Source organism: Borostomias antarcticus (genome assembly GCF_949987555.1).
Source record: "Borostomias antarcticus genome assembly, chromosome: 1".
Taxonomy (NCBI): Eukaryota; Metazoa; Chordata; class Actinopteri; order Stomiiformes; family Stomiidae; genus Borostomias; species Borostomias antarcticus.
Genome location: NC_140234.1, coordinates 17,391,136 through 17,415,632, shown reverse-complemented (window position 1 = coordinate 17,415,632; position 24,497 = coordinate 17,391,136). Strand labels below are relative to the sequence as shown.

Below are 24,497 nucleotides of genomic sequence, written 5' to 3'. Positions count from 1 at the left end.
GCAAAAACGCTTGAGATCAAACAGGCTTAGTCAAAGAGAAGAGAATCACTGGCAATGTTTCTATTGGTATTTGGTGACCCAAGTACATTTTATATAGCCTATTTATTCACTTGGCTCTTTGCTTTATTTAGGAAGTGAGTCAATGCATCACTCTGTAGAAGTCATTCAGCAACAGATGGGTCCTCCTCCGATACATGAGATATGAAAATGGGAGTGCAATTACATGAGATACAACTAGCTAAGCTAACACCCCGGAGCTGTCATTCTTTCCTTGTGACGCCTGCACTTTGCATTCAGCCGTGTCTCACTCTCCCTGCCTCTCTCCGTCCGCGCTGCAGGCCGATCTGACTGGGATCAAATGGCGGCGCTTTGTGTGGCAGGGTCCCACCTCCTCACCCATCCTGTTCCCTGTCACGGAGGAGGACCCCATCCTGTGCAGCTTCAGCCGGTGTCTGACGGCCGACGTGCTGAGCGTGTGGAGGAGGCACCACAGCCCGGGACGCCGGGAGCTCTGGCTATTCTGGTGGGGGGACGACCCCAGTTTTGCTGAGCTCATTCATCACGAGCTGTCAAGTAAGGCCTGCTAGCTTCTGCCAACGAGTTTTAGGTTAACATTCACTTTGAGCTCCTGTTCTGGCAACGAGAGATTGGGCTTATATAACATTTAGAGTTATCCATGTCACATTCTGGATCAGTGCACAGTTCTGCAGTGTTGGTGGCGTGAACTCCCTTATTGGGTTGCAGTAAATACAGCATCCATTACTAAAATTATCTACACACAATTAATTTGCAATCAATTAATGATGGCATTGCTTGTGCATCCTGGCGTCTGAGTCTCTGTCCTTCTGTGCTGCAGGTGAGGAGGACGGAGAGTGGGAGAGCGGGCTGTCCTACGAGTGTCGCACGCTGCTGTTCAAAGCCGTCCACAACCTGCTGGAGCGCTGCCTCATGAACCGCGGCTTCGTCCGCATCGGGAAGTGGTTCGTCAAGCCCTACGAGAAGGATGAGAAGCCCATCAACAAGAGGTGGGGTTTCGCGAGCCGTCGGTGCTTTGGCCACATCGCATGCCGTAGGGTTTCTGTGCCTTCCTCGTTACTTTAGATAGACTAAGCGAAAGCTATCTAAGTTGTACCCGATAAGGCTATCACTCAAGAGAGAAGTTATCCTCAGACAATAGTCTTTTTTTTTTCCATGGTAAACTTTTGTACCAGAGGGAAGACTCGTGAACACCTAATAATGATCTCTTGTTGGCTTGGAAGTTGGCTGTAGATTGTACACAGTGCCAAGTTTCCATCTCCTGTTGTGCATTTATAAGGGCAATGACATCATAGTTTCAGCTTGAATGGGGGCAGGGGAATCCTGGAGTGCCCTGGTGGGCTAATTTGAGCCTGGCCTGTTTTGCTTGAAGATTCAAGCAGTGCCATTTGTTCAGTCACTTAAAGCTTTGCTCATGATGGCGGCAGAGGAGAGTGTGTATTTCGGTGCCTGTGAGAGGGAAGGGCTGTGGAATTGAGGTGATTGCGCAACTTGTACAGAGTCGTCACGGCGCGTTAGTGGGTATGAAGTGTGTGAGAATTGCCCCCTTTGGCCTCAGTGTTCTAGATGAAGACCCCCTCAAGTGGGTGTTGAGGGCAGCTCTGCCCGAGACAAAGATGGGAGGGAGATCCAGCGGTCACACTATCGCCTCCTCTCACTCGTTCTTTGTCTCTCTCTATTTCTCTCTTTCTTTCTCTCTCTCTTTCGCTGTCTGGTAAACAGAGCGGTCTTTGGAAAACGCTGAGTCTGTACTGTGGTTTTACACCAACCATGTCAACAGGAACTACTTTTGTACATTTATCCGCCTGGCTGTGCAGCAGTAGTGAGCGAATCACGCTGGGTTGTTGAAACATTTCAAGACTATAATAATCCAAGTTATTTTTAACTCACATTTCAACCTATTTTAGGCAAGTTGCTACAGTGAGTAAAGATTGAAGACTGGAATAGTGAAATGGGATTGCTTCCTGTCTGCTGTCTCAGCTGCAGATTGACGGTTTTAAGTCTAACTGGCTGTTTGCCTCGGAGTAAGCAGCCATTGCGACCTGGAAACACCTTTTTAATGGTGTGTTGATCAAAGTGCGCAGGCTACAAATATGTCAGGAATGAGGCCTGCCATTCCCCCTCCCCGCAATCCCCCCAACTCATTTGTGGACAGTGAACATTCTCTGCGGGTAGTTACACTAGGCATCAACAGATATGTGTATGGTCAGAGTCCAGCCTTAGCCTAGATGACATCTTCACCGACATGAGATTGTGTTGATGGTTTTATCCGACGGTGAGCGTGACCGACATATCGACACTTTTGGCCGTGGGAAGATCGGCCCGTGATATGACGGTATCATGTTTTGTCTCCATTCCCTCGCAGCGAGCACCTGTCATGTGCGTTCACCTTCTTCCTGCACGGCGACAGTAACGTGTGCACCAGCGTGGAGATCGCCCAGCACCAGCCTGTCCAGAGGCTGAGTGAGGAGCACCTCAGCCTGGCCCAGCAGAGCTCCAGCCCCCTGCAAGGTGGGCACCGACCAGCACCGCTCGGTCCTATTCATCCCGAACGCCGTAACGTTTACATGGCTGTTATTGCGGAGCGCTGTCAAAGCGCGCTAGCATTGAGATGACGCTGCCAATGTCTCGCCTGCCTTCTGGTCCACTGGGGAGTACTGACGGTGCTAACCTCTTCACCCCCCCCCGTCCCCTCCCGCCGTCCACCACAGTCATCCTGAGCCCCTACGGTCTGAACGGGACCCTCACAGGCCAGGCCTTCAAGATGTCCGACCACCCCACCCAGAAGCTCATCGAGGAGTGGAGGCAGTTCTACCCCATCACCCCTAGTGCCAAGGACTGCCGAGAGGAGAAGATGGAGGACGCAGACTGGGAGGACGACTCCCTGGCCGCCGTGGAGGTCCTTGTTGGTAAGACGCACAGGGAACCCCCACTCAGACACTGCTGAGAATGGCGGGCTATAATAGTCAGCGATAGAAATGATTTTTTTTTCAGCAGTTAGCTTTTAGTATTTGACTAGTGTAATGTGGGTGTTTAAAGTATTTGAGCAAAGAAGTCTATTTAAGTCTTTTACTAATCCCCTTTGGAAAATCCGCCTCTGTATTTGACCCATCCTAACACTAGGAGCAGTGGGCAGCTGTGGTACAGCGCCCAGGGACCAACTCCAGAACCCTGCCAGTGCCTTGGTCAGGGGCACTGACAGGAGTATTAACCCTAACGTACATGTCTTTGATGGTGGGAGGAAATCGGATCACCCAGTGGAAACGTGGGACGACTGGGATTCGAACCCAGGACCTTCTTACCACTGAGCCACCGTGCTACCAAGTAGTACTACTACCTAAGCCAGAGTAGTTGAGCTAGTATTGAGTCTCTAAACCAAGGCTAGCGGACTAGCTTAATTAGAGGACTTGCGTGTTTGTTTTGACGTGTGACTGATTGATTTGTGCGGTTCTAGCGGGAGTGAGGATGGTGTACCCCGCCTGCCTGGTGCTGATACCCCAGTCGGAAATCCCGCCGTCGGCCCCCCAGGGCTCAGCCAACCCCTCGGCCAGCCTCTGCGGAGGACAACAGGGCCACACGAGCTCCAGAGACCCCGCCATGTCCTCCGTCACCCTCACACCTCCGACGTCACCGGAGGAAGCCCAGACGGGTACGCCTGGCGATAACGTTCGCAACAATGCAAAATCACACGCCGTCTGTTTGCACGGAAACTCATTCTGTGAAGCCAAGCGATTACACTGATATACAACGCTCAAACTCACCGACATACTTACAGTTTATAAAGCGCATATCAAGAGGGCGTAGACATAGAGCACAGACATTTAAAGGAAAATGCTCGTTTTTGACAACCTGGACCTTATTTACGACATATTATAAGAAGTTTGACTCACCGAGATCACTTTTGTGTTGTTCGGAGGCCTGTAGAAGAAATTTAAAATCCAGCGCGAGCCAGTATATCCATGTAATAACGTCGGACGGGGCACTGAGAATGCAGTTTCTCAAAATCCATTTTCGGCCGCTAAACGGTTGTTTTCATCAATCAGATTGGATGAATCTACAGTAGAGATTCCTCAACGCCAGCCATTGTTGTTTTGGTTTTCAAACACGGGGTCTTTAGCCTCTGTAATATGATCTTTTCACGCCTCTCCCCCACTTGCTCCAGCACGCATGCGCACAGGCCAGCGCGCAGACTGGCTATTCTCCCTCACATTCTCTGCGCTACGATCGGATTGTTGCTGACGAATGACGACGACAATATTCTCGGCACCAACTACGATCGTAGCGCAGAGAATGTGAGGGAGAATAGCCAGTCTGCGCGCTGGCCTGTGCGCATGCGTGCTGGAGCAAGTGGGGGAGAGGCGTGTAAAGATCATATTACAGAGGCTAAAGACCCCGTGTTTGAAAACCAAAACAACAATGGCTGGCGTTGAGGAATCTCTACTGTAGATTCATCCAATCTGATTGATGAAAACAACCGTTTAGCGGCCGAAAATGGATTTTGAGAAACTGCATTCTCAGTGCCCCGTCCGACGTTATTACATGGATATACTGGCTCGCGCTGGATTTTAAATTTCTTCTACAGGCCTCCGAACAACACAAAAGTGATCTCGGTGAGTCAAACTTCTTATAATATGTCGTAAATAAGGTCCAGGTTGTCAAAAACGAGCATTTTCCTTTAAGGGCACAAGTTCATATCGGCATCGGCTGTAGATTATCGCTTATGTTTTTCTTACCATCCACGTTCCAGTCTGAATACACACACCGGTGTGGTCACACTCTTGGCTTGTCTTATCTCCTCCCCACCCCTCAGAATCCCAGCTGGCTCAGAGGTGGCTGAAGCTGACCTCGTCCTCGGACGGCTACAGCGCCAACAGCGGAGGGCTCCACGGGGGCAAGATGCCGCGCCGGCTGGCCAGCCAGGTGGTGGAGTGCGTGTGGCAGGAATGCAACACCAACCGTGCCCAGAGCAAGTGAGTAGGGAAGCGGACGCATCGGACACTTCATGCAGGGGGTTTTTCCTGCATAGAGGGTTTTTTGGCGCCCCACAAAGAGATTTTAGCCAGAACCAATGGGAAATCACCTGTGCCAAAATGCTTAAAGTTGAGAGTAAAAATAGCAATTCAAATCCTCTCCTAATGTGTTTGAGCTTGTTTCAAGTGCAGCCCATCCCATCTTGTTTCAAGTGCAGCTTTCCTGCATTACTCACTAGTAATCGAGATAATTAATAGACAGGTTATCAGTATCTTAAACATTTTGGCTTCATATCCATTTTCTGTCATGTCAGGAGATTTCCAGTTATTGTGCAAAGTGAGCTCAGTCAGACAGCGAAGAATATAAAAAATTGTGTTTGCATCACCCCCCCAAAGACCCATTCTGAGCCAGGAAAAACCCTGTTCATGAGTCCCCCCCAACCCCCCCCCCCCCTTCTCCTCAGCACTCCTCTTACCTACTGTGCTTCTGCCCCCTAGGAGGAAGTTTTCTACCCTGACTAACGGTACATGTGAGGAGGAAGGGGACAAAACGGGAGTTTGGGACTTTGTGGAGGCAACTCAGAGAGCGCACTGCAACTGTGCAAGGTATGGTGAACAGCGCTTGCATACGACTGGACTCTGACCTATCCGGCTAATCAGAGTTCCTAGAATAATCTCTTAAACTCTTGGTGGTATGTACCCGGCGAATAGCGTCTCAACTGTTTGTTTTGTCCCTTTTTGTCCTCCCAGACACAAGAGCCAGAAGCAGCGAGCGGGCAGCACCTCAGGACACCCCCCCACGGCGGGCCAGCCCGCCCCGCCCGCCCCCAAGCACAAGCTGGGAGATAAACTGGAGAAGGGCGAGAAGCAGCAGAAGAGGCCCCAGACGCCCTTCCACCACCGCAATTCGGTGAGCGAGGAGCAGGCCCTGGAGCCCCAGGCCCAGAGGCTGTGTCTGCGAGCCCCGGAGGAGGGCCCCTACCCCAGCCTGCACCACGTGGACTCGGCCCTTCCCAAGGCTCCGACGCTGCACACGCACGGCCCCCCCGCCGACATGGCCGGCTCCCCCCAGCCGCCTCCTCTGAGCCCCCACCCCTGCGAGCGAGGGGAAGACCCCGGGGCCATGAAGAGGTCTTCCACCCCCATCCACCAACACTTTTACCCCCCGTCAGCCGAGCCCTGCCTGCTGCCCCAGAAGGCCCAGTCTGAGGAGCCTGCTCTGGGGCCCCTGCCCCTGCCTTTCCCCCATGCCTACCCGGAGACCCTGGAGCCCACCGTCTACGTGGGCTCGGCCATCAACCCCAATGAAGACACGGCCCACAACCCCTGGAAGTACTTCAACCTGCCTCGCAAGAAGACCTCCAGCTTCGTCACGCCTCAGCTGCCGGTGGACAGGCTACGAGAGGACTCTGGGGGAGGGCAGGACAGCGTGGTGTCTGTCACAGAGTGAGTCCAATAGATTCTATGTAATAGTGCTGGCCAGACTACTAAGCACCACAGTTATAACTAGGGCTGAACACAGGTTTCACGGGACTCAATCTGATTAGAATAGCTTCGGTTCTATTTATCGTAGTGCCCTCTAGTTGTCTTAAACGTGTATCTTGTTGCATCTCGTAGAGGTCCTGTATTTCTCGAGCATCTCTGACGACGTGGTTTCTCCCAGGTTGATGGCAGGGTTGTCGCAGCCCCTGAAGGTGTCTCAGGAGCTGGTGAAGACCTACACCCAGCGCAGGAACAGCCACCTGACCTCCACTATGGCCGGAGACGACCAGGAGGAGGAGCCCGACCCCTATGCTTTCGTGGAGGGAGACGTGGAGTTCACCTTTTCAGAGAAGAAGGACAAGAACGGGTCAGAGAGAGATGTCGGCAAGAAATACAAGGTGGGTAGTCGTGCTATTCGGAAAAGCAAAGAACATTCCAGAATCTTTGTTGCCATGCTTCCGATTACCCATTTAGTTAATTTTCGCATACCAGCACCCAATTATCAAATCATATTTGTAAAGTAAACTAAACATGTTGTCTGATCAATCACTTGAATTATGGAGCAAGTGTCGGCCCCTCCGCGTGCGCATGCAGCAGAAGGCACAGGCAGCAGGGCAGTTGCTGCCAGTCAAGAGCAAGCTGTCAGCCTACTCTGTTTATAACGTGAGGGGAAGGGGTGGTTGTTTGTTAAACTAGAAGGGCGTTATTGATCTTTTATTTAAAGAACGTGTGTATAATGTCACTTTTAAAGTGATGTTTTAGGGTGCATTCAGACCTAGCTTGTTCCGATACGGGGAGCATTCCCCCCGTAGATCTTGTCGTTTGAGCAAATGTGAACACGGCAATCGCTCACGGTTCTGGAACAAATCAACCGGGCTGAGAGTGAGACCACCTAGAGAGTGTGGTCTCAGCCCGTTTGCCATCGCCCCACGGGACGATTCGTTTGCAATGAGAACGCACGTTACCCACAAACCGATAGAACTCATCGTTGTACCCTGCACTGTCTACAAAGTCTACAAACTGTTTAGCGAGCGCATGAAGGAAATTGGCTTTCAATGTTCTGTTGAGCAGTGCGTCTTTTCCTGATCATATGCAATACAACAGCACATTCATTGTTCTCTAGCCGCAGTCGTGATGCCTACTCAAACTGGATATGATGTCCATATACTGTACCGAACATCTGAACTATTATACACACGCCGCTGATGCTCCATTTTGGATTACGGGTCGATATATACCGGTGTCAGAGAAGAAAGGAGTTCCAGGAATTGAAACGTCCTGCAAAATTTGGACCAATCCCAAAACTGTTTGCGTGTGGTGTTGAGGGCGTATTCAGAACCAGAGCAGACGCAGAGATTGTTTGCTCTGTCCATATTGCTGTGTGAACACGAATCGAGCTAAGGTCCAAGTGCAACATTGGAACATATTATTCTCTGAATCGGAACAAATTCGGGTATGAAAGTGACCTTAGCCTACCTCCAAATTTCTGACTAGTATTTACGTAAGCCTATTGTGTCAGGCTATTGTGTCAGGCTATTGTGTAAGCTAGACGTAGTCAGTTCGGCCAATCCTCCGTCTTAATCCTAACCTATCAAACATCACACTCGCTCCTGTGCTTCTTTACAAATACAAATAGTCTACTTAACAGTGCTGTTCAAAGTAAGGGAAAGGTCTAATGTTAAAGATCAAACTCAGCGCTCTCTTATTGTAGACGGTGTTACCGGTAATACCGGGATTGTCCTGGGTTTATGAATCGGTGGGGAAAAAATCCCCACCGTCGCATCCCTAGTAGGTGCCAGAGTCATTGAATATCACCAAAAGCAAAACGGAAAGTTCAAAGAGAACTTTGCTTTCAATACTTTCAAGTGTAATTTATTTCAACACACAACCAGCACTTTGACCGCAATATCTCAGACAATAGAATAAATTATATGTTGATGATCTGTTTTGCAGGGGGATGATGGAAGTGGAAGCTCCGCAGACGGTAACAATGTTTTATTTTTTGTATATTCACCGATTCCGCAGTACGGCTATTGTAGAAAACATGATTATGTCAAAGTGTCGTTATTGACAATTTCTGTGTGTCTCTCTGCCTCCCCATTGGTGTGCAGACGGCCAGGGCTCAGGCAGTAAACCAGCAGCCTCCACCAGCCTGTTCCACGAGACGGACCTGGCCGTGTCCTTCAACGACCTGGACAACATCTTCAACTCCGATGAGGACGAGTTAGCGGTCAGTCCAGCCTACCGTCTACTGTCTGTCACACCCCTTGAATGTTTTGAGTTGTTAGGGGATGTCAGAAAAAGTTATTAGACAGTATAGGCTAATAATATTGCTCCCACACAATCACAAATATGATGCAACAAAACCAAGGCGCTCAGCCAGTATAGTTTAATTGGCTTATTCAAAGTAGAATATATAAAAAGCTCTCCACCATCCATCAGGGAGAGAGATTATGCTGCTGAAACATGTCGAGTTTTCTAACTATTCTATTTTGATTGTCAATTCAACAAAGGCATTTTAATTATATACTGGCTGAGTGCTTTGTTTTGGCTTCAGTTTGGTTTTGGATTTATCCCCCTACCAACGCGCACCTCCTAGTTTTTTTTTGCACTAAATATTTGACAGTGTATCCAGGCAGCGCTCCTCACTCCACTTTTGCCACAACCACAAATATGTTTGGTCTTGTTTAGTATTGACGCCTCGCTCCGTCTGTGTGTCCTCAGCCCGGGTCCAGAAGAGCCGGGGCTGGAGGAGAGGACAAGTTTGGTTCAAAGGAAACCAAACCAGCCACCCTGGACGCCTTGTCCTGCATAAGTAAGAGGCTGCTGTGAACCTGAACATTCATATCATCATCGTTTCATATCTTAGGCCTTGGTTACACGACGGTGGAAGCAAATCAGTCATCAGTCTTAACATAAATCATATTATTAGGAAACGTAGTCTATTTGATATAGTCTATTTTCTGTCTAAGCTTTATGGTTCGACTAATAGAATCTTGGTCGGACAAGCTTATTTTGACGAAGCGATCACATTTAAATCCTACAATCACATTATGGGCTTTAAAATGTTGTGATATAATTTAACTGTACAATAGCCGAACGTGCATCATCGTTATCAAAACGAGAACGCCTTCGCCAGCTCACAATAGGGCGGAATCCAGGAAAATGAGAACCAAAACACACCCTTGCGGCGTTTTCGAAACTTCACAGGTTTCCACGACGCAAACGGCGCGTTCGTGTGACTGCGAGGTGCAAACGAGAACCGAAAGTCCTGTAAACGGGGGGGGGGGGGGGGGGGGGGGGGGGGGACAGACGAGCTTGTGTAACCCAGGCCTTAGTATCCCAACAATAGTAGGGGAGTAGTAACCCCTCCTCCTCCTCTCCAGGCTCTGCAGACCTGCACCAGATGTTCCCCACCCCGCCCTCCCTGGAGCAGCACATCATGGGCTACTCCCCGATGAACACCGGGGGGAAGGACTACGGTGGCCTGGAGGCCGGCGGGGGCCTCACCCTGCTGGACGGGAGCCAGCTCAGTGCCCACTACAAGATGGAGGTGGAGGAGGGCTTCTGTAGCCCCAAGCCTTCAGAGATCAAGGTAGCCACCGTCTGGCGCATTGCTCAGTTCGGCAGGTTAGATATGTAGACTCTGCAATGCTGCCACCTAGTGGTCGAGAACGAATAGTATTCGGCGTTCGTTGACACCAAAGAGTATTTGAAGCCTGTAAAATGGTATTCGGGACAGCTCTAGTGGATGCGCCACTAACTGCAGAATCTTATCATTTAGACACCCAGCAAGTTGGGTTTGTGGCTAACGAACATGTTTGTGTGTGTTCACCTCAGTCAGACTCGGTGCCGTGTCTTACACTCCTCTACCCATCTACCCACCCCCCTCTCTAGGACTTCTCTTTTGTTTTCAAACCGGAGGCGTGCCCGCCCTTCACAGGCTGCTCCATGTTTGCCCCGCTGAAGACTCTGCCCAGCCAGTGTCTGATGCCCATCAAGCTGCCAGAGGACTGTGTGTACACTCCCAGCTGGACCCTTGGCAAACTGGAACTCATGCCACCTGTGCCAACCATGGCACTCCTCACCAAAGACGGGTACGGCTGTAATCAAATTGAGTCAATTTCACTTGCGCCATGCTCTGCTCATTGTACGTGGTCAGCTGCTTCTTTCAGTCTTTCATATCTATATAGACAGACGGCTTATTCCTGTGTTTTGTTTTAGTTTATTCTGGATCTCCTTTAGGCCAAAACAATGTGTGAGTCCCAAGAATTCTCTGATGACTGTTTTGTCTCCCTGTTCCAGTAACATCCCCAGCGTGGAGCCGGACTACCAGAGCTACACCCCTCAGACCCACACTCCCTTCATGTCCAACAGCGCCCCGCCCAGCAACAGCGGCGCCGGCATCCTGCCCTCGCCGGCGACCCCGCGCTTCTCCGCCCCCACCCCGCGCACGCCACGCACCCCGCGCACCCCCCGGGGGCCCTCCAGCGTCCAGGGCTCGCTCAAGTACGACAACTCGGACCTCTACTCGCCCGCCTCCACCCCCTCCACGTGCCGGCCGCTCAGCTCCGTGGAGCCGGCCACCGTGCCCTCCATCCCCGAGGCCCACAGCCTCTACGTCACCCTCATCCTCTCGGAGTCCGTCATGAACCTCTTCAGGGACTGCAACTTCGACAGCTGCTGCGTGTGCGTCTGCAACATGAACATCCGCGGGGCGGACGTGGGCGTCTACCTCAACGACAACGGGGAGGCCCAGTATCCCTGCACCTGCGGCTTCAGCGCCGTCGCAAACCGACGCTTCGGCCAGTCGGCCGGCCTCTTCCTGGAAGACGAGCTGGACGTGGTGGGGCGCGGCACGGACTCCGGCCGCGACACGGAGAGGCGGTACGAGGAGCGGCGAGCCGCCTTCCTGCACCGGGGGGCCAGCTTGAAGGAGAGGCCCCCGGACGAGCTGATCCTGCTGCTCCAGGACCAGTGCACCAACCCCTTCGCCCCCATGGCCGGGGTGGAGTACCCCAGGGCTGTGTGCTCGGGCCCCGGGCCTCGGCCCTTCCTACGGGTGGGCGAGAGGGACTGCTACAACGACTGCTACATGGCCCTGGAGCACGGCAGGCAGTTCATGGACAACATGTCCGGAGGCAAGGTGGACGAGGCCCTGGTCAAGAGCACCTGTCTGCACCAGTGGCCCAAACGTAAAGGTGAGGAAACCTGCTCTCGGCAGTCTCGTCTGGCCGGCCTCACAATGCACCGCCTCCATTTTTTAACCCCCCCCCCGGCTTCTTCTCTATCCGTGTGTCTGACGAGATCGGTGTTTCTGCTGCCACGTTTCTCCTTCGTCCTCCCGTCCCCCCCCCCCCCCCCCCCCCCGTCTCTCTGCAGCAGCAGATGTGAGCCGTCTGTTCTCCGGGGACGTCCTGCGCGTGCTGCTCTCTCTCCAGCCCGTCCTCCAGGACGCCGTCCAGAAGAAGAGGAGCGTGCGCTCCTGGGGGGTGCAGGGCCCCCTCACCTGGCAGCAGTTCCACAAGATGGCCGGCAGGGGAACCTACGGTAAACACACGGTGACGCACGCACGCACGCCGGCCGTTAGACACGGGGCGTCCAATAATATTAGTCGTCAACGAGGTTAGACGGCAGTTGGGAGAGAAGAAGGCAGCAGTCGCGCGATGTTTTCCGAGATATAAACAAAAAGTCTTACCAAGAGTGAGAAGTCTTCATAATCCAACCTCTTTTTTCTCTCGCACACACATTCGTCAGCTCCCTCGCCATCTCTCTCTTTCTCCCTCACACAAATGAATTCACTCGCTCACTCTCTTCTCCTCTCCTCTCCTCCACTCGCTCACTCTCTCCTCCTCTCCTCTCCTCCACAGGTACAGACGAGTCGCCGGAGCCCCTGCCCATCCCCACCTTCCTGGTGGGCTACGAGTACGACTTCGTGGTGCTGTCGCCCTTCGGCCTGCCCTACTGGGAGAAGCTGCTGCTGGAGCCCTTCGGCTCCCAGAGGGACGTGGGATACGTAGTCGTGTGTCCGGATAACGAGGCTCTGCTCCACGGGGCCAAGACCTTCTTCAGGGACCTGACGGCTGTCTACGAGGTGAGCACTCTCCCTGTCTCTCTCTCTCTGTCTCGGGGGGGGGGGGGGGGGCATAGCTGTCCGTGCCGTGAAAAAACGTGAGAAGAAAGCCCAATAATGCAATATCTTCGCAAATAATCATTCAAAAAAAAAAAAGAATCCATGGAAAAGCTTAGTTTAATGTAGGAACATTGGATCGTTTTGACATGCATTTCAGGAAAAAAAAAAGATTTTTACGATGTCAACGGCATTTCATTGCGTTTTGATGTGGATCCAGTAAGTTACTGGTAGGCTACGGTGCAATGTTGAATCTACCTAACAACGATTTTTGAGTGACAGTTGATTCGACTCCCCCTGGTCCACCGAATTCCTCTCTCTCCTTGGTTCCACTTTGCTGGGAAAAATACGATTGAATGGGCTTCATTTTCTTCATTTTGTTAACGTGACTGGCAGGGGCATTCGGCTGCACAGTCGTTTTTGAGTGAGGGCAGCTGAGCTGTCATCGCGCGTCAGAGAGTTCTGCGCGTTGCAGGTCGCAGTCGTCTGACTTGTAATAAAAAATTTAATAAAAAGTTGTGGGACTTGTAGTTTTGTATACGGGTGTGCGGAACTTTGACTCGTTTGATCCAATTTGCATGGATTTATTTTAGGCAAAAAATGCGAGTGAAATAGTAGAGAACAGTACTCGCAGAGTGTGCTCCTAAATTATTTGTTCTGATCGCACAAAACTATTTTTAGTCGCAAATGCGAGTGAAATGGTCGCACCTCAGAGCCCTGTATTAGTTTCTCCACACAACTGTTATCAATCTACTCGTATCAGGTCAGTGATTTGAAGAAGGGAGGAAGGCTGCATGCATTTTAGAGAGTCTGAGTAGATCTTGGGATGGATGATTCTTTAACCTTTCTGCCCTGCAGTCCTGTCAGCTGGGTCAACACAGGTCGATCTGTAAGGTTCACCCCGACGGCATCGTGAAGGTTGGCTCGGCGGAGGGGAGGAGCCTGGGGGACCAGCCCCTCAGCGACTGGTTCCTCAAGATGGCCACCAGCAACGGAAACAGCGAGGCCTTCAGCAGGCTCAAACTCTTTGCCCAAGTGTGCCGGCACGACCTGGGTAGGTTCCACCAGTCTGTCCAGCGGCGGCGTAGGGTCAACCTAATCGCCGAAAAACAATAACATGTTAAGATACTGTCTGATCTTGGTCTCGTCTCGTCCTCAGCTCCGTACCTGGCGGGCCAGTCCCTGGACAGCTCTCTGTTGTCCCAGCGTAGCCCCGCCCCCGCCCCCTCCACCCCCCCCTCCTCCTCCTCGCAAACCCCGAGCTCCTCCACCCCCTCATCAGGACCCCAGAGCTCCGGCAGCAGCAGCGGCGCCGCCCAGCCCGGCCACCCCAACGGCACCCCCCCCTCCTCCGCCGCCCCCGCCCCGGGTCCCCAGGCGGGGGGGGCGATGGGGGGGCTTCCCTCCGCCAAGGCCTACGCGCCATTCGGCTCGGCGAGCCTGCAGGGGGGCGCCGCCCCGAACGGGCCCCAGTCCAGCGCCCAGGCGGCAGCAGGCGGCCTAGGGGAGAACGGCGCCACCCCAGGCCAGCCCCAGGCCCCTGCAGAGCCCCTGGAGAGGTACGTTCAGCTCGGCTGCCCGCCGCACCATCTGTCAGATTAGGCGCCGTCTCCAGCCCGCCTGCGGCCCCCGAGAGCGAGATGCACTTGCAATGTCACGTTAATTGGGTCACAGTCGGGGGTTCGCAGCGGGTGACAATTTTCGGCCCGCAAAATGACTTTCTTGTAAGTATAAAAACGTTGACCTTTGACCCTGGCCCCTGCTCTCCCCCCCTCCTCTCTCTCTCTCTCTCTCTCTCTCTCTCTCTCTCTCTCTCTCTCTCTCTCTCTGCAGCACAATGGACAGAGAAAAGGTGGGCAAACCCACGGACGGGGAGTCCCACGCCGTGTCCTACCCGCCCGCCATCGTGGTGTACATCGTGGACCCCTTCAGCTACGAGGACGGGGAGAGGGAGACGGACTCCGTGTTCACCGTGGGCCTGCTGCGCTGCTACATCGAGATGCTGCAGTTCCTGCCGCCGCACATCAGGCACGCCGTGTCAGTGCAGGTGAGACGGCCGGCGGCCGAGCGCTCGCAAACCCAACTCGTTAACCACCGAGGGTGGAGATCCCAATTGCTCCGCCGGATCAGTTTTTAAAGTGGCTTCAGTTCTAAGTTCATCAGCTCAGGAGTATCGAATCTCTCCCTGGCGGTGTTTTCTGCGTACGACGTCACGTCCCTGGAGTCTACGTATCCTTCCAGCTGTTCTAAGTGTGTGTGTGTGTGTTCCAGATCGTTCCCTGCCAGTACCTGCTGCAGCCCGTCCGTGTCCAGGAGCGGCAGCTCTACGGGCAGCACCTCAAGTCCCTGGCCTTCTCAGTGTTCACCCAGTGCCGGCGGCCGCTGCCCAACTCCACCAACTTCAAGGCTCTGACGGGCTTCGGGCCGGGCCTGGCCATCGACATGGCTCTGAAGAGCCCCGAGGTAAACCTCGCCCTGACCCAGTCATCTCCTCGTCTGAATTACTAGGACTGGCCTGAATAATTAGAGTATTCCACTATTCGTTCGGTAGGTTGGTATTCAAAGCTCAATTAAGTATTTGGAGCTTTGTTTTTTTGCGACAAAACTTTGCAAAAGTAGCTCAAACTACAACGGTATTGGTATCGAGGCTGATGATGCTGCGCTTGTACCTGCACTTGGTCCCGATACACCAAACCTGTACCAGCGTCGTCATGACGCTACACTGAGAGACTTGCAGAAGCACATCTGAGCTGCGGATTTCAGCAATGGGATAAAAGCACGCTTGAAAAGATTGCTTGTGTTTCCTCCCTCACAGCAAAAGACGGTGTCATTCTACTCAGAGCAGGTGTCTGGTGGGTGGGTGGGTGGGTGGGTGGGTGGAGGTGTGTGGGTGTGTGTGGGTGTGTGGGTGGCAGGCTGTTGCGCAACACCGGCTCCGGAGGAGAGAGAGATCTCTTCTGATAATTAGGAATAGTGAAAATAGAATAGCTTTTCCATAGTTTACATATGGATTAGGCCTAGCCTTTATATAGTAACTACTATAAACAAACAGTACAAACATAACTACAGGCCAGTAGATTAGAGGAAAAAACTAAGTAGAGTATGGGGCTGGACTCGAAGTGAAATATATTTACCTGCTGTCTTTGAAAAAAGAGCAGACAGCAGCACACGTTGATTAAAGCCCAGAGAGAAAAAATCTCTCACCATTTAATTTGGCCAGTTATTAACGCTGACACGTTTCGGCTGTCATAACTACAGGCCATTCATACAAAATAGACTATACAATTATAGGCTTTAATAATATCATCCAATGTAGGCGAGGTCTACTCAAAAGTCTTATGGCCCATGTGATATTATAACATTAAGTATTTCCATCCAGCCCACTCTCTAAATTTGTTTTTGTTGCCGTTATTGAGAGTATGTTGGAAATCGTGGAAACGTTTTCAGTGTTTTGCGGCTCTCTCAGGATACTCTCTCTCAGGATACTCTCTCTCGGGATACTCTCTCTGGATACTCTCTCTCGGGATACTCTCTCTCGGGATACTCTCTCTCGGGATACTCTCTCTCGGGATACTCTCTCTCGGGATACTCTCTCAGGATACTCTCTCGGGATACTCTCTCGGGATACTCTCTCGGGATACTCTCTCTCGGGATACTCTCTCAGGATACTCTCTCTCGGGATACTCTCTCTCGGGATACTCTCTCTCGGGATACTCTCTCTCGGGATACTCTCTCTCGGGATACTCTCTCTCGGGATACTCTCTCTCGGGATACTCTCTCTCTGGATACTCTCTCTCTGGATACTCTCTCTGGATACTCTCTCTCGGGATACTCTCTCTCGGGATACTCTCTCTCGGGATACTCTCTCTCGGGATACTCTCTCTCTGGATACTCTCTCTCTGGATACTCTCTCTCGGGATACTCTCTCTCGGGATACTCTCTCTCGGGATACTCTCTCTCGGGATACTCTCTCTCGGGATACTCTCTCTCGGGATACTCTCTCTCGGGATACTCTCTCTCGGGATACTCTCTCTCGGGATACTCTGCCTTGATTTGAATCCAGAAGGTCAGCAGAGATGAAGTTGTCTCAAACATGCTTTTAAGACCACCGTCATTTGCAATCTCAAGGAGGCGATCTTCTTCCTGCATGGACGTGGCTGATTTGAATATGTCGCACAGGTGTAACAAGTCTTATGACCCATTCTTCGTAAAATGAAGTGAAATGTGCTGCCAGTGGTGATTTATTTTTCCAGATTTTTTCCGGAAAAAAACCTGCGCGGCTCTCGCAGCGCAAACACCCTGGCCAGCGATGTCCCCCTGGCCAGCGATGTCACCCTGGCCAGCGACGTCCCCCTGGACAGCGATCTGACCTCTGTGTATAGGAGAAGGCACATCTCTGCATCCATTTCCTCACAAAGCTGCTCAAAGAGATGCAAGTTAAGGGCATCGACGTGACTGATAACTTTAGTAATGGAATTCAACGCGGCGTATTTATTTATTTCAAAAAATAAAAAATGATCCTAATCCTTCCACTTAGCCCGGTAGCGGTCAGCATGTGAAGGAACCGTGTAAATGTCCCCGTTTGAATCCTCTAGAAAAATTCCTCCTTCCCCTCTGATCTGAAACGAACGGATGGGTGAAATCAAGCCTGTCCCCACGCGGCTGTCCTCTTATCTGCTAGTGTCCGATCAGTGATTTCTCCAAGGAAGGGAGGAAGGACGTTTTGCATTTTGGAGAATCTGTATGTGCGGTATGTGACAGAAGAAGAACCACCACGTGTGTCTGACTGGTGACCTTTAACCTCCCCCCCCCCCCCCCCCCCCCCCCCTTTCCCGAGCAGAGGCCTGAGTGTCTGCGCCTGTACACGCCCCCCTTCATCCTGGCGCCGGTGAAGGACAAGCAGACGGAGCTGGGCGAGACGTTCGGCGAGGCGGCCCAGAAGTACAACGTGCTCTTCGTGGGCTACTGCCTGTCCCACGACCAGCGCTGGCTCCTGGCCTCCTGCACCGACCAGTACGGGGAGATGCTAGAGACCTGCATCATCAGCATCGATGTTCCCAACAGGTACGCGCACTCACACACACACACGCAGCGTGTCGGCCTTACTGCGCACACATGAGCGTGCTTAAGGTCCGTTTGTAGGCAACTTTTCTATCGATGTCTCTGTACTGACTGTGTTGTTTGTGTGTCTTGGGTCCAGGGCTCGGAGGAAAAAGGGTTCTGCCCGGCGACTGGGCCTTCAGAAGCTGTGGGAGTGGTGTCTGGGTATAGTTCAGGTGACATCACTGCCATGGAGGATGGTGATTGGCCGCCTCGGCAGAATGGGCCACGGGGAGCTGAGAGGTGCGTTGCGCTGTTGCAAAACTCTTCTGTGTGCGTTGCGCTGTTGCAAAACTCTTCTGTGTGTGTGTGCGTGTGTGTGTAGTGCTCTAACCATCTGTGTGTGTGTGTGTGTGTGTGTGTGTGTGTGTGTGTGTGTGTGTGTGTGTGTGTGTGTGTTCGTGTTCCAGACTGGAGTATTCTGCTGAGTAGGAGGAACCTGCTGTCCCTCAGCAAGCGGCTCAAGGAGACTTGCAGAATGTGTGGCATCTCTGCAGCGGACTCTCCCAGCATCCTCAGCGCCTGCCTGGTGGCCATGGAGCCCCAGGGGTCCTTCGTCATCATGCCAGGTTTGCTATCTCACCCTTGTGTCTCTGTCTCTCTCTCTCTCTCTCTCTCTCTCTCGCCTCCTCTCTTTTTAATATCCTTCCATTATAAAAACATTAGCGACATAAAAAACACTCTGGCTGCCCTTGTGATCGGCCGTGCTACTTTTCCCAGGGCGCAGCCAGGGCAGGAACACGGGCCCAAAATACAAGTGATCCAGCGCACAGCAGAAGAGTCGGAATAGACTTAGATTTAATATCAGATTTAATATCCGGCGAACAGCATGTTCTGTGCGGTGGAGCGAACCCGAGGAAGCCAAGGAGCGAAGCCCATCGTCCGGCGCATATTAAATCAGAGTCGATTCCGACGCTCCCGGTGTGCGCCGGATCACTTGTGTTTTGTGCGCGTTACCGACCGTTTTTTGTAACTATCTGTTCCCCCCACCCCCCCACACCCGTTGTCCTCCGCGTAGACTCCGTGTCGACGGGCTCGGTGTTCGGCCGCAGCACCACGCTGAACATGCAGACGTCCCAGCTGAGCACGCCGCAGGACACGTCCTGCACGCACATCCTGGTCTTCCCCACCTCCGCCCACTCCCAGGTCAACAGCAGCACCACGGAGAACATCGACATCTCCTTCAACCCCATCAACCCTGGTATGCGCGCTCGCACACGCGCACACACACACAGCAGAAACGTACTGCGGCATACTGTGCGTTACGCTCTACACACCCCTCCTTTAGAAGAAACCAGCGTGTTGTTTCTTAGCCTGATGATTATTATGGCCGAAGGGTACTGATGTCCTCTGATTACCCCCTTCTCTCTCTCTCTCCTCTCTCTCCCCTCTCTCTCTCTCTCTCTCTCTCTCTTTCCAGATGGCTCAGATGGCATGGGCATCTTTGACCTGTTTGAGAACGACCTGGTGGACACCGACCTCATCAACATCCTGCCCAACTCCCCCACCACCTCCCCCGTGCACTCCCCCGGCTCCCACTACCACCAGGGGGGGGACGGCAGCAAGGTGAGCCCCCCCACGTCTGCTCCTCACTCCCACCTCATCCCCTTTTCCTTAGTCGGGCGGCCGTAGGGTGGAAATGTTTACGTGTTATCGCGGTACCGCGGGCTTTGAGGTAGCGAAAGAGAAGAAGAAGGCTCTAGAGCTTCGGGTCCAGGTTTCCCAGACTGCCGGGCGTCGGCGCCGTCTTATCCGAGGGCCTCGAGCGTGCCGTGACCTTGTGCTGTCCCGCAGGGCCAGAGTACGGACCGCATGGAGTCCCACGAGGAGGCCCTGAACATCCTGCAGCAGCCCATGGCTCTGGGCTTCTTCATCTCCACCGCCAAGGCCGGACCGCTGCCCGACTGGTTCTGGGCCTCCTGCCCCCAGGCACAGAGCCAGTGCCCCCTCTTCCTCAAGGTAGACCCCCCCCCCCCCCACACACACACACACACACACACCACGCCTCACACTCATTCAACCTGGCTCCCAATGCAAAACGTCTGCGGGGGGGAAAAAAATATTTCTCTCACTCCGTGGCGTACGATGCATCCTGTTCGGTCTGACATTGCTGGATCTCCTCGCCACACGCATGCGGTCCTGACGCCGTGGTAGAGAGGCGTTCTGATTGGTTGTGACCTCTCTCTCTCTCTCTCGTTTGTCCTCTCCAGGCTTCCCTGCATCTCCACGTGTCGTCGTCTGACGAGCTCCTGCACAGCAAACACTCCCACCCCCTGGACTCCAACCACACCTCTGACGTGCTCAGGTACGCTCGGCAGTCCAGAGCTGCGCGAGGTCTGTTCTCTAGGAACGGGCCAGTAGTCAGAATCGTTCTCTAGGAACGGGCCAGTAGTCAGAATCGTTCTGTAGGAACGGGCCAGTAGTCAGAATCGTTTTGTAGGAACGGGCCAGTAGTCAGAACCGTTCTCTAGGAACGGGCCAGTAGCAGAATCGTTCTGTAGGAACGGGCCAGTAGTCAGAATCGTTTTGTAGGAACGGGCCAGTAGTCAGAATCGTTCTGTAGGAACGGGCCAGTAGTCAGAATCGTTCTCTAGGAACGGGCCAGTAGTCAGAATCGTTCTGTAGGAACGGGCCAGTAGTCAGAATCGTTCTCTAGGAACGGGCCAGTAGTCAGAATCCTGCGTAAAGTTTGACACCTTTTAGGACCGCCAAGCACATTCCACCCCCAAACTAAAGCCTCTGATACACTAGAAGACTTTCACAATCTTAATAGATTATGAAATGACTGGGAGTATAGATACACTAGACGACTGGCTTCTGATGATTTTTGTATGACAACTGAAAAACTGGGTGTCACACATTTAACGACTGGACTGGGTGGGTGGCGTGTTTACACTACACGATTGCGTCCAGAATCTGCTCAAAAATATCAAACATGTTTGATATGCTCCGACTCGGATCGGGAGAAGTCTGCTCTCATCATACACTTGCCGATTTAAATCTGTACCCCTCATACACTCCGACTACCCCCAACTAGTGCAGACTGCTGCTGACTAGGACAGACTCGGCAGGGTTGTGAATCGTGTATAAAATCGGCCATAATATCTTGTAGTGTATCCTCAGCTTCACTCGAGAATAAATAAGGTCTTTAATGACCTTAGATTTCAATCGATGAAGTTGTATCCTAATGAAATGCCTGCATATATATTATTTATTGTCCGTTTTTAATCGTGTAATTTTTATTTCTTAATATCTTTTATATATTGCAAATCTTTAGAGGGTGTGTATAGCCATCTCACTGTAAATGAATTGGTTTTTAAAAAGTGCTGTCATTTTCTCAGTTACAAACTGAAAACCTGCTCAAGTGCATTTGCCGTAGATCGCTTTTAGACGCATGTATGCGTTTCAATATGTAGCCCCGTGTTTCATGATGATTTTTGGAACTCTCTCCTCCCGGCAGATTTGTGCTGGAGCAGTACAACGCCCTCTCCTGGCTGACGTGTGACCCCGCAACCCAGGACCGACGCTCCTGTCTGCCCGTCCACTTCGTGGTGCTCAACCAGATGTACAACTTCATCATGAACATGCTCTGAACACGGAGCACCGGTTGGTAGAGCAGCGTTACGAGCACGTCGGAGAGGGAAAGGAACGTATAAAGCAGGAAGCATCAGAGGACAAGGAACGGACAGAGAAGGAAGAACCGGAGAACGTTCTAACCCGGCACCACTGCTGCACTTGGAGACAAAGTTCTATTGATGGATCTGCGGTGTGTGATGCATGGGCTGCTTGCTTCTTTATATGATCCTTGCTGAAGGAGGAGACCCTCCCGAGCCCGGACTACAAGGACCGCCTCATATCTCCACCAGGCCGTGCAGGGAAGCCCATCCCCACCAGGTCACACTGGAGGAGTCCAGTCAGTCAAGTCAATCAAATGCCAAGAGCCCATTTGAACCTTTTGGATGATCAAGGGACTTTTCATAAAGGAGAATAAATTAAGTCTTTAATGACCTTAGATTTCAATCTATGAAATTTTATCCTAATGAAATGCCTGCATATATATTATTTATTGTACGTTTTTAATTGTGTAATTTTTATTTCTTAATATCTTTTATATATTACAAATCTTTAGAGGGTGTGTATAGCCATCTCACTGTAAATGAATTGGGTTTTAAAAAGTGATGTAATTTTCTCAATTACAAACTGAAAACCTGCTCAAGTGAATTTGCTGTAGATCGCTTTTAGAGTATTATTTTTCCTAAAGGGTACAGACCTTTATATTGCCATGATGTACAAATGAAGTAGGCGGGGCATTGGTGCCCCTGTGTGAGTGGAGCGACCTACAGCTCTGCATAGAGGCAGTCTGTTGCACAGTAACGCAATGCGCCCACATTAAAAAGGACAAGAGGTACAATGTCAGATTATATATTTTATATGACAAAGATTTAGAGAAGTGTGCGTGTGTGCGTGCGTGCGTGTGTGTGTATGCGTGTGTGTATATATGTGTATATATAAATGTGTGCCGCCACAGATGTTGCTGCCTCAGTTTTAGGAATAAAGTGTGTCTACCTATTGACATTTTGAATTTTTTTCTCTCCATTATTCTGAGTTAACGATATAATTCCCCAGCCATATCCAGAGCCAAGGAGGCGTGAAAGATTTCCTGTTTGCTCCCTTGTCTGGGCGCAGAGGGAGGAGGAATGGGGAATTTGTCTGGGCGCAGAGGGAGGAGGAATGGGGAATGTGTCCCGTGTCTGGGCTCAGAGGGAGGAGGAATGGGGAATGTGTCCCTTATCTGGGCGCAGAGGGAGGAGGAATGGGGAATGTGTCCCTTGTCTGGGCTCAGACGGAGGAGGAATGGGGAATGTGTCCCTTGTCTGGGCGCAGAGGGTGGAGGAATGGGGAATGTGTCCCTTGTCTGGGCTCAGAGGGAGGAGGAGGAATGGGGAATGTGTCCCGTGTCTGGGCTCAGAGGGAGGAGGAATGGGGAATGTGTCCCTTGTCTGGGCTCAGAGGGAGGAGGAATGGGGAATGTGTCCCGTGTCTGGGCTCAGAGGGAGGAGGAATGGGGAATGTGTCCCTTGTCTGGGCTCAGGGAGGAGGAATGGGGAATGTGTCCCTTGTCTGGGCACAGAGGGAGGAGGAATGGGGAATGTGTCCCTTGTCTGGGCTCAGGGTGGAGGAATGGGGAATGTGTCCCTTGTCTGGGCTCAGAGGGAGGAGGAATGGGGAATGTGTCCCGTGTCTGGGCTCAGAGGGAGGAGGAGGAATGGGGAATGTGTCCCTTGTCTGGGCTCAGAGGGAGGAGGAATGGGGAATGTGTCCCTTGTCTGGGCTCAGAGGGAGGAGGAATGGGGAATGTGTCCCTTGTCTGGGCGCAGAGGGAGGAGGAATGGGGAATGTGTCCCTTGTCTGGGCGCAGAGGGAGGAGGAATGGGGAATGTGTCCCTTGTCTGGGCTCAGGGTGGAGGAATGGGGAATGTGTCCCTTGTCTGGGCTCAGGGTGGAGGAATGGGGAATGTGTCCCTTGTCTGGGCTCAGGGTGGAGGAATGGGGAATGTGTCCCTTGTCTGGGCTCAGGGTGGAGGAATGGGGAATGTGTCCCTTGTCTGGGCGCAGAGGGAGGAGGAATGGGGAATGTGTCCCTTGTCTGGGCTCAGAGGGAGGAGGAATGGGGAATGTGTCCCTTGTCTGGGCGCAGAGGGAGGAGGAATGGGGAATGTGTCCCTTGTCTGGGCGCAGAGGGAGGAGGAATGGGGAATGTGTCCCTTGTCTGGGCTCAGAGGGAGGAGGAATGGGGAATGTGTCCCTTGTCTGGGCTCAGAGGGAGGAGGAATGGGGAATGTGTCCCGTGTCTGGGCTCAGAGGGAGGAGGAATGGGGAATGTGTCCCTTGTCTGGGCTCAGGGAGGAGGAATGGGGAATGTGTCCCTTGTCTGGGCACAGAGGGAGGAGGAATGGGGAATGTGTCCCTTGTCTGGGCTCAGGGTGGAGGAATGGGGAATGTGTCCCTTGTCTGGGCTCAGAGGGAGGAGGAATGGGGAATGTGTCCCGTGTCTGGGCTCAGAGGGAGGAGGAGGAATGGGGAATGTGTCCCTTGTCTGGGCTCAGAGGGAGGAGGAATGGGGAATGTGTCCCTTGTCTGGGCTCAGGGTGGAGGAATGGGGAATGTGTCCCTTGTCTGGGCTCAGGGTGGAGGAATGGGGAATGTGTCCCTTGTCTGGGCTCAGGGTGGAGGAATGGGGAATGTGTCCCTTGTCTGGGCTCAGGGTGGAGGAATGGGGAATGTGTCCCTTGTCTGGGCTCAGGGTGGAGGAATGGGGAATGTGTCCCTTGTCTGGGCGCAGAGGGAGGAGGAATGGGGAATGTGTCCCTTGTCTGGGCTCAGAGGGAGGAGGAATGGGGAATGTGTCCCTTGTCTGGGCTCAGAGGGAGGAGGAATGGGGAATGTGTCCCTTGTCTGGGCGCAGAGGGAGGAGGAATGGGGAATGTGTCCCTTGTCTGGGCGCAGAGGGAGGAGGAATGGGGAATGTGTCCCTTGTCTGGGCTCAGAGGGAGGAGGAATGGGGAATGTGTCCCTTGTCTGGGCGCAGAGGGAGGAGGAATGGGGAATGGGAAAGAGATCTGGGCTGAGTTTCCCAGAGGCATCGTAGCGATACGAGGAACGCCGTAGCTTACGATGAATGTAGCGCTACGATGCCTCTGGGAAACTCAGCCCTGGTGTTAAGAAATAGTGATGCAAAAAACACTCCTGTCTGTAATGTTGGCAGATGTTTCAAAATT

At 52.4% G+C, this 24,497-nt stretch overlaps 1 protein-coding gene across 1 annotated transcript in view; it reads left to right on the top strand.

Annotated features, from left to right (window-relative positions):
- Positions 1 to 22,251, top strand: part of LOC311310017 (mediator of RNA polymerase II transcription subunit 13-like) — a 23,137-nt gene extending 886 nt beyond the window's left edge. Inside the window, exons 2-30 of the mRNA XM_084439395.1 lie at positions 339 to 573; positions 857 to 1,025; positions 2,402 to 2,547; positions 2,748 to 2,945; positions 3,491 to 3,685; positions 4,847 to 5,006; positions 5,505 to 5,612; positions 5,757 to 6,452; positions 6,670 to 6,886; positions 8,442 to 8,472; positions 8,600 to 8,718; positions 9,213 to 9,303; positions 9,875 to 10,083; positions 10,386 to 10,585; positions 10,794 to 11,689; positions 11,871 to 12,038; positions 12,359 to 12,582; positions 13,477 to 13,672; positions 13,778 to 14,177; positions 14,452 to 14,665; positions 14,890 to 15,081; positions 17,459 to 17,682; positions 17,819 to 17,961; positions 18,129 to 18,287; positions 18,737 to 18,919; positions 19,139 to 19,284; positions 19,513 to 19,677; positions 19,929 to 20,023; positions 21,179 to 22,251. Coding sequence (XP_084295521.1) covers positions 339 to 573; positions 857 to 1,025; positions 2,402 to 2,547; positions 2,748 to 2,945; positions 3,491 to 3,685; positions 4,847 to 5,006; positions 5,505 to 5,612; positions 5,757 to 6,452; positions 6,670 to 6,886; positions 8,442 to 8,472; positions 8,600 to 8,718; positions 9,213 to 9,303; positions 9,875 to 10,083; positions 10,386 to 10,585; positions 10,794 to 11,689; positions 11,871 to 12,038; positions 12,359 to 12,582; positions 13,477 to 13,672; positions 13,778 to 14,177; positions 14,452 to 14,665; positions 14,890 to 15,081; positions 17,459 to 17,682; positions 17,819 to 17,961; positions 18,129 to 18,287; positions 18,737 to 18,919; positions 19,139 to 19,284; positions 19,513 to 19,677; positions 19,929 to 20,023; positions 21,179 to 21,311 — 6,312 coding nt within the window. The 3' untranslated portion in view covers positions 21,312 to 22,251. The remainder of the gene's footprint in view (positions 1 to 338; positions 574 to 856; positions 1,026 to 2,401; positions 2,548 to 2,747; positions 2,946 to 3,490; positions 3,686 to 4,846; positions 5,007 to 5,504; positions 5,613 to 5,756; positions 6,453 to 6,669; positions 6,887 to 8,441; positions 8,473 to 8,599; positions 8,719 to 9,212; positions 9,304 to 9,874; positions 10,084 to 10,385; positions 10,586 to 10,793; positions 11,690 to 11,870; positions 12,039 to 12,358; positions 12,583 to 13,476; positions 13,673 to 13,777; positions 14,178 to 14,451; positions 14,666 to 14,889; positions 15,082 to 17,458; positions 17,683 to 17,818; positions 17,962 to 18,128; positions 18,288 to 18,736; positions 18,920 to 19,138; positions 19,285 to 19,512; positions 19,678 to 19,928; positions 20,024 to 21,178) is intronic.
- The last annotated feature ends 2,246 nt before the right edge of the window (positions 22,252 to 24,497 follow it).